At 36.3% G+C, this 9,695-nt stretch overlaps 1 protein-coding gene across 4 annotated transcripts in view; it reads left to right on the top strand.

Annotated features, from left to right (window-relative positions):
- zfand6 (zinc finger, AN1-type domain 6) overlaps positions 1-9,695 on the top strand; it is a 17,657-nt gene continuing 7,962 nt past the window's right edge. The window contains exons 1-2 of one of the 4 annotated variants that reach the window (XM_016490915.1): positions 1-101; positions 9,006-9,159. In XM_016490915.1, the coding sequence (XP_016346401.1) occupies positions 9,015-9,159 (145 nt within the window). In that variant the 5' untranslated portion in view covers positions 1-101; positions 9,006-9,014. The other 3 variants (XM_016490990.1, XM_016491067.1, XM_016491150.1) reach the window with 3 other exon arrangements.

Here is a 9,695-nt window from a genome sequence, read left to right as displayed (position 1 = left end):
AGTGTCAAAACTAACAAACAGGCTGTTACTCGGTGGGGGAAGGGAAACTGGCCAACGCCGAAAACACTTCGCAAACACTTTGATAGCGCAAGACAAAAAAGGTAACTCTTTTAATCCAGCGACATCGATACATTAGTCGTCAGGAGTGCGGAGGTGAGTTTATATGCGAGGGTTATCAGTTGAATCAGTGAAACAGCTGCAGCGGTTTGTGATCTGTTAGCCAACTTGACATGAGCAAAACCTGTTGTTGTAAGTAACGTATTTGGTCGCGTAGCAAAAGCTTACTTAACAGCTTTAAGCTTACCTTAAACTTACCTAACAATTATTTGTTTGTTTGTACGAGAGCAAATAGCCGTTAGTTTTGAAGACGAGCATGCTAGCTGTGTAATTAGCAGGCTAATAGCGAGATACTCAAGGGAGTTGGAAAAGTAAACTGGTGAAAAAGTAACTCGTACGTTGTCCATATGTTAATCTGTACTATATTGCTTTTTAGTTTACAGTATGTGTGCGAAAATTCGTTGTCTACTAGATTGAAAAACATTATGCCAGCTGTTAAAACTACAGTTTGTCTTTGGGGAAGTATGTGATGTTAATACATTTGAAAGGATCTGATGTATTGTGAGCAGTCGCTGCAAATAATTAATGATCGTAAAATCGTACACGACTTCAATCAACGCTGTGCTTATTCATCTTTCTTTTATTTAAACACGTGTAAAATAAAATAGCGACGATTTGGGAACGAATCATTCTTTAGAGTCAAATCTTCAGTTGTTAAATTAATCGTTTAAATCAGTTCACAAAATCGGTTCGTTCACACATCAGAAATGATTTTGAAACGAACTGTTCAAATGAGCCGATTCGCGAAAACGAATCAGTTCGTGATGTTCGTGGGCGTGGCTTACATGACTCGACCAATAGCGTTTCAGTGGGCGTGTACGTAACCCGTTCTATTATTTTTCAATGTGTTTTACGATGTCCAGCTTTCATTTAAACAGCTAGCGACGTTACGCACAAGATAAACAGAGAGGTGCTCATTATAAACCATTAACCAGGTAAGGAAGGCAAACGTATGGATATATAGGCGCCATATTACGATGAAATCTGCTTTTAGTCGGTGTTGCCATTGTTATTATATGATTGCTTAAACAAAGGACAGTGTAAATAGTGCAGGTTGCCGTGGAAACCTGATTATCTTAGTGCTCAGATCCACCTGCTACAAGTTCTAGTTGTAGTCAGTCTGTTTAATTGATAATGAAACAAACTCATTGTGATTTAAGAGGAGTGTAGGTGTACTTCGCTTCTATTTCTTTGTCCTAAACAGTGACCCCATAATTAGTGACGTGTCACTGATGTTAGCTTAAAAGACTAGAGTATTTGTGTTGTGTGAAGATGTGATCTGGTTATTTAGTAAGGGAACTGTTAACACTTCTACCTCACAAGCACTTCTTTATCCCGTTGTGATTGTATTTTCCCCATAAGTTAATGACACTGTCAACCCTATCAGCAATGCCATATAAAGCACTTCAGTGCTTTTACTACACTCCTCCCGTTTCCAAATAGTTTTAGATTCTGGAACCTAATTGAACAAATGGGGAAAAAGTAATAATTTGTACTCCACAGCATATTTTTGTATTTTTCGCAAAAGACTGATCTATTTAATTTATTTAATTTTTATTATAAAAAAGCTGGTATATGAGGTGAAAAGATCACTCCATATATGAAGAGTGTTAAATAATCATATTACAGCAGTAAATATGTATCATGCATTCAGTTCAAATCTATTGTTATGTAGTCCCATTTGCTTCTGACCGCTTCTGAATGTTTGAATCCAATTACAAAGAAGTTTGACCCTGGCTTTAATTTAATGTGATTGGATCACCTGAGACAGATGTCAGTTCCAGGTGTGATTGAGAGAAGTTTCTGACCTTAGGAAATAAAATTCAGTCCACTTCCCCATTCCCTCTGTAAAGTACAAGTAAAGCCTCATCATTTAAAATATGGGACAAGTTACACCCCAAAGTTTAATACTTAAGCTTAGCAGTTTGTTCATATCGAACCTAGAGCTTGAGCAGTAGTAATTATGATGCAGCATTCTGCATGCTTTCCTTTGTTTTGATCTCTATATGTTGATTGTGCAGTTCTCTGCTGTATTTGTTAAATACTTTTGATTCTTGGCTATATATATATATATATGTATATGTGTATGTATGTGTGTTTTTCTCAATGTAGGAAACCATCAACTTGGGGATTTATCTCAAACGCAAAACCCTTTAAGGACAGCATTTCTAGAAGTGCTTTCCTAAAATTACCATCACACCTACCTTTTTTTTTAATTCAAACAGACTTCAGCGGATTTCAAAACGAATAATTATTCTTATTCAATAATGTTGTTGTGATGCTTAAATTGACTCTAATGCTTTGAAATTATTATTTATTGGTTCATTTACCAAATATACCAAATTAAGGTGCATCATTTCCAGTTATTTTCATTATTTCCCAGGTATTATTTTTTTAAATTATCTTTGGTACCATTAGTAGTGTTTGTCAAGGTGTTCTGTAATGGTCACTGTGTTGTAGCATGTTTTCTTGGCCAGCGTCTTCAGTGATCCTGTTGCTCTTGTAGGAGAGATACTGAGTGTCTTTATCTGAGCTGTTCTGTATCTGATCCAGCGCAGGGCCTGTCACAGGGCAACACATGTGATCACAGAGGCTTACTGTACACTAGCCAGACAGTGGAGGTTTGTGTGCACATCCTTTTTGATAAGTATGTTCTGAAGAAACTTTGAGTTTTTAACATCAGAATTACGCACTTTCTCTTTCTCATCAGTAGGCTTGTCGCAATAATCAATATATTGACTTAACGCGCAATATATGTACATGACCTCAATCATTTTTGGTGACGCAATATATCGCCCATTATATTTACTTAAAATACATAATGTGGTGTAGTCATGAGGTGCTAGTTCAAATTTTAAAAATGCTTCTACAAAAAAAGTTTCATCTGTAGATATGGCCTTGTTTAGAGATCTGTGCCTTTGAGCATACGGACATCTGACTGCTGAGTAGTGATTGTGTTTTTCAGCAATAGTGTGCACCCTTAATTTACAGAGAAAAGAAGGTCAGGGTAAAATATGTAGATGGAAAAATCTCCATACAAGTTCTTTGTGCATTTTTCTTTTCTTCAACTTTGCACTTTTTGTTAGAAAATGTTTATTTACTATTTATTCAGGTTTTTTAAGGTATCTATTATTTTGATACTTAATTTCCATGATTTAAATATTTTAAAAAATTAAGTTTGTTGTCATTTGAAAGTGTGTAGGCCTTCTTGCATTATTATGCTGTTACATTACGATTATATATTCAGTGGCATAAAATGGTCTTAAAATGACAGTTATATCACTTATCGCAATTATTTCTGGGGCAATATATCGCACAACAAAAAGTTGTTATCATGACAGGCCTACTCATCAGCACTTGGGCCATCTTAAACCTGTTTGAAAGTTGATTTAAAGCTGCTGTTTGGCTTAAACATTGACTGAGAACACTGATATGTTGAAGCATTGTGTTTGAATTCGCTCTTTGGAGTGTTTATGTAATGATAAAGTCAACATGGAAGCAGTACTCATACTGTGCTGCACATTATTGACAATATTGAGCTGAAGCTTGACTTTGCAAATTTAAAATCGCAAATCAAATTGCAATCGCAATATCTGTCAAAAAAAAATCGCCCTAGTACTGACTGTATTTTTTCTTGCTGTATTGTTCCTGGTGTTGGGGCAGTGGTGGCCTAATGGTTAGAGAGTTGGACTTGTAACTCGAAGGTGGCGGGTTTGGGTACCGGTAGGAAATGTAGGTGGAGTGAGTGAATAAACGCTGCTCACTCCACCCTCAAAACCTACGACTTGCAGTGGTGTGAAAAAGTGTTGGCCCCCTTTCTAGTTTTGGATTTTGTTTTCCCTTAATAATAAAAACCTTAATTTAAAAACTGCATGTTGTGTTCACTTGTTATCTTTTACTAATATTTAAATTTGTTTGATGATCTGAAACATTAAAGTGTGACAAACATGCAAAAAAATAAGAAATCAGGAAGGGGGCCAACACTTTTTCACACCACTGTAGGTGCCCTTGAGCAAACCTAACCCCCAATTGCTCCCCGCAGCAAAAATGGCTGCCCACTGCTTTGTGTGTTCTAGGGCTGGGTTTTGATACAAATTTCACGATTCAATTCGATTCTCATTCACAAGCTTTCGATTCGATTCAATATCGATTATTTTGTATATATATCAGGTACAGTACATGGCAAATTTTCTCAAGGAAAAAAAAATCTCTCAACTAATGCTGTAAAATATACGAGAGTCAGTTGGTACTAAATTACTATAATATTTAAGGTTAAAATTTACTAATTTGTTAAAATTACACTTAATGACGTTTTTAAAATAATAAAAATTATGATTACATAATAATATTTCTACTTCAATTCGTTTTTTTTTTTTTTTTTAAATATAATGGTGGCTGTCATAAAAACTTGATGGATTTATTCAAACATAAATGAAACATTGAAGAACAGTAAAATTTATAATGAATGTTATATGGTGCATATATTTAGCAAAATGTCCCTCTCTACAGTTTATTTTTCTATCTGACTAATGAGATTATGGTCACCAAATATGATTTTTCTGAGGTAAATGTGACGTTACATGACATATTGTTTACAAACTGTTATATTGACGTCTTTGGGCGGCTGAAACACTGATTGAGCGAATACATAAGACAGGATACGGATTGTATTGCTGTACTCTTTCTTTTAACTTACCTTTGGATTAGAGATGCACCGATCGATCGGCCGGGGATCGGAATCGGCCTATTTTCCTTATCAGCTCGGATCTGTGATCGGCCGGTCAGTCTCACTTCTTTCCGATTTCTAGCCGATCCGTTTTGTTACCAGCAGCACAGGCAATAACGTCAGCCGCGCATTCTCGCTCTCTTCTCTCCGACGACCCATTCTCTCTCACACACGTCTCATCCACTCCAGTTAAATATTTCTTGTATTGCTCATTATTTTAGTCATTCCCGCAGGTTTCGCGCTTACACCAAAAGCACGCGCACCACCACTGATCTATATTAGTGGAGAGCTCAGTCTCAAACAGCTTGTGAGCCACAAATACCAAAATGAGTGGCTAACTGTGCTAAAACGTTCAAATACATACAAAATAATGTCAAAATGCCCATCTTGGCGAGTATCCAGTTAAACACAGTCAGTTTTGGAACGTTAAATAGTTGAGAAAGAGAACGCATGTTGTGTAAAAGTTATAACCGTTACCTTACTCTCAAAAAAGTGTTGGTTATAAATCTGTTTTATAGGGAGGGAACCCCTAACTAGATTTTATCTAAGGCACAACAGAAGACATCAATAAGGCAAACTAGCTCTATATATAGCAAGCAATGACCAAAACCTGTCAAATCTATAAATAAAACAACAAATAAATGCTTCTCATTCATTTACCTCTTTTTATTTTTCAAACCCCTTAATACAACAAACATACATATTTCGACAACATAAACTCAGGACAGCAGACAAGTCAAAATCGTATCTGTTCTGATGTGATGACGACAATGATACAGTTGCTGAATGTTCATTCCACACAGTGTAGAAATCAATGTCCATGAAATCCAATGTCCAAGAATACCATCCAAAAATGTCCCCAGTGCAACACGTAATCCATGGTGTAGATCTCAATCCAAACACTGAGCAAGTCTTTAAAGTCACATTTGTGGTATAACCCGGTTCCAGAATCCACAACAGTTGTCAACATAATTCACAGCCTCAAAACCCACTTTAAAGTCATCCTTATGATGCAGGTCAAAAACAGGCATATGAATACAAGGATAAATCCCACAGAATGTGGAGTCCTTCTAAATAAAATGAAATAAATCACATTAGAAAAATAACTACCCATAAATTACCCAAAAGCATTCAATCAATACAAAACAAGAAACAATGCTTACTTCAGATTGAGCATAAAACTCAAGGTTTCTCAATCAGGACAAGTGATTGTTTGGAGCCATAAGCCATGCTTACTTCCCTCCATTACGAATCTGACTTCTTCTACTCCCTACACCCATTTTATATCTAAGAGTATAGCTCCATGTTGCCCCCTCATGGTGGGTAGTACAATTACAATATAAAAAAATGCTAACAGGTTTGTGACTGTTACAACTTTTTAATCCTTTTAAATTTTCTGGCAATTGTCTTTTACAGTGTAAGTATTAATATAATTATATATATAATTTATGCATGTATGTTTATTAAAACCCAAAAATACACATATACTTGTGTATGTATTGTGCATATCAGCATATTTTGATGGACTTTAGAATGACTATATATGTAAATTGCATACTGTTTATCTACAGTATAAGGATGTTATAATGTTAGGATGATATAAAGCCGATCCGTTTTGTTACCAGCGGCACAGGCAATAACGTCAGCCGCGCATTCTCGCTCTCTTCTCTCCGATGACCCCTTCTCTCTCACGCACACGTCTCATTTGCTCTGGGTTAGTGCTTGTATTGTGCATTATTTTAGTCATTCCCGCAGGTTTCGCGCTTACACCAAAAGCCCACCACTCACCACTGATCTATATTAGTGGAGAGCTCAGTCTCAAACAGCTTGTGAGCCACAAATACCGTGGCTAACTGCTAACTGCGCTAAAATGTTCAAATACATAAAAAATTATGTCAAAATGCCCGTTTTGGCGAGTATCCAGTTAAACACAGTCAGTTTTGGAACGTTAAATAGTTGAGAAAGAGAACGCATGTTGTGTAACAGTATATTGGGTCCGTGGATAAACTCTTAAAGGGACCGCAGTCCAATATTTCTGCTGCTGTCTGTCATGTTAATCAAAGAACAAAAGACAAAGAAAATCACTTTCTGCTCTTGACTGAATACATTTTATAACTTTAATGGTAAGGATTAATCTGTATTTAATTTTTACAATGAAGACTACAGAAATTAAAGTAATCAAATGTAAAATAACACGGGATGTGTTATTTCTTACCTGAATAAAAACTTACTTAACCTGAAAAACTTATAGCTTATATAGTTTCATAGCTCTCTTTATTCTATTGCATTTATTTGTGCTGTTGTTTGCCATTTTTTTTATTTGTTTTTATTTTATTACTGACTTTTTACTTGTGTTTTTTTATGAAAATAAAACTTTGCGTTGAAGAAAAGTAAATTTTTGTTTGTATATGCTGTCAATTATAGTTCTTAGAAAGAAAATCGGAATCTGCAAAAATCGGTATCGGCAGATCACACTAACGAAAAATCGAAAATCGGAATCGGCCAAGAAAATTGCAATCGGTGCATCTCTACTTTGGATGTTTAGTCATGTTTATTTTGTGCTGAAACTGTTATTAATGTGGAGGAGATGATCAGTTCACGTTCGCCACGCACTGCCACGTCTGTTGAACTGAGACGCTTCAGCGATCTGTCACTCCACATTAAACCGCGCCAAAACGGCATGCAATACAATGGACAGAATTTGAAATCTGAGACTTTGTTTCATAATAAAAGCACAATGCTTGTTGCGATTTATTGGATGGGAGGTTCGCTTCAATATTCCATCCATTAACTGAAAACAGGCTAGACTAATCGATTCTTGGGATTTAAGAATCGATATTGTTTTGTAAAAATGAGAATCAATTAATATCGAGATATCGATATTTTTTTACCCAGCCCTAGTGTGTTCACTACTCACTGCTGTGTGTGCACTTAGATGGGTGAAATGCAGAAAATGTATATTTAAGAACATAATTGAAATCATGTTATAATTTTAATAAAATTACAAATTAAATAGCATTTGTAATTCGTTTGTAATAAACCTGTGATAAACTCTTATATTAATGACATGTGGCAGATGGAATGGGATAAGTGTCATGAAAATAAGTTATATGAAACTAATCCTAGTGTAAGAAATTTTAAATCTAGGTATGACAAAGTTGGTTTTACAAGGTGTCTTTTAGGTCATACAAGATTTACACATGGTTATTTATTAAAAGGTGAAGAACCTCCATCATGCCTTACTTGCCAAACTAAAATGACTGTGAAGCATATTTTATTGGATTGTACTGTTTTTCATGTAAATAGACAGCGGTTTTATTCAGAGGTGTGTCTAACTGATTTATTTAGAAATGTATCACCTGGATGTGTTTTAGAATTTTTGTCTAGTGTACATCTGAAATGTCTTTTATAACCTTTTGTTAATTGTATACCTTGTATAATTTATTCAGAGATAGCCGTGAAAATAGCCTTGATGCTGGCATGGCGTTAAAAAGTGAATAGATAAATAATTTGTTTGTAATATGTCTTGTATGTCTGTCTGCCTGTCATTCTATCTATGCATCATTCTACCTTTCTATCGTTCTGTGTGTCATTCCATCTGTGTCATTCTGTCTTTCTATCATTGTCGTTCCATCTATCCATCGTTTTATCTTAGCTCCATCTATCCATATATCATATATCTGTCTGTCGTTCCATCTTTCTATCTCTCTGTCTGTCTATCCAGCATTCTATCTTTCTGTTCTGTCTGTCTGTCTGTCGTTCCAACTATCCATCATCCATATTGTCTGTCTGCATATATGTCTGTGTATTTTTTTTAAGGTGAAATTGCCCTTTTCTCCCATCTTTCAGCACAGCGAGGACACTTATTTTACAGTATGAATGTGAGACAGCCGCACAGGTAGTCTGAGAGAGACAGACCCTTACAGACAGGTGCAGAGAGACAGTTAGAACATGTCAGAGGAAGATCAGATAAGTGTCTTATTCACTCAAACATCAGCACAAAGCCTAATTCAGCCGTACACTCAGTATTCAAAGCACAGATCGTAGACTCTGAGCTTTTTTTTTTAAGGTGAAATGGACCACTGGTTCTCATGCATGCTTTTAGGTCTGTTATTTAGCTTCTACATTTTTTAATGGTGATCTCTCTCTGTTCTGCCCACAGGAGAGGGATATGGCTCAGGAGAGCAATCAGACACAAGTGCTCTGTTCCAATGGTTGTGGGTTTTACGGGAATCCGCGTAATAACGGCATGTGCTCGGTGTGCTACAAAGACTCCTTACAGCGACAGAACAACAGCGGCAGGTCCAGCGATCCAGGTCAGTCAGATGTATCGCAGAAAGACCCATTTCCAACACTTCTGTGTTGGCAAGTGCTATTTTACTGTCAGAATATAACGGTATTTGATCACATCAGGGGATGGCATTGATTGGTTTTCAAAGTCAACACAAAATGCTGTGCGTAGATTCTTTTGCTTTGTTAATGTAACATTTCTGACTTAGCTTTGCAAATGGGTTGCAAAAGTAAGAGGGGGTTGTGATTAAAAGCAAGGTCTTTTCAAAGGTGGAGGAAGTCATGTTTTAATGATGGACTGTAAAGACAAACTTTTGAAATATGCTTATTCATGATAAGATCAGAATCATGTTTTAAGAAAGTAAAAGTTTTTGCTAGGGGTGCTCCGATTGATCGGCTACCGATCACTATCGGCCGATAATCACGTTGGGATGATTGATCAGCGGTCTCTTAAAAAGGCCGATCTCAAAAAAACGATCTGAAGCTGATGATGCGCCTGCCATGAGAAGGTTTGGCATGACATGCAGCAGCACCGTCTCAGTCTCTGTCCGGCGCGGGTGAA

Source organism: Sinocyclocheilus anshuiensis, unplaced genomic scaffold (assembly GCF_001515605.1).
Source record: "Sinocyclocheilus anshuiensis isolate Anshui unplaced genomic scaffold, SAMN03320099.WGS_v1.1 scaffold45, whole genome shotgun sequence".
NCBI classification, from domain to species: domain Eukaryota; kingdom Metazoa; phylum Chordata; class Actinopteri; order Cypriniformes; family Cyprinidae; genus Sinocyclocheilus; species Sinocyclocheilus anshuiensis.
The sequence above is the reverse complement of the archived record's forward strand: the minus strand, read 5'-3'. Positions and strand labels throughout refer to the sequence as shown.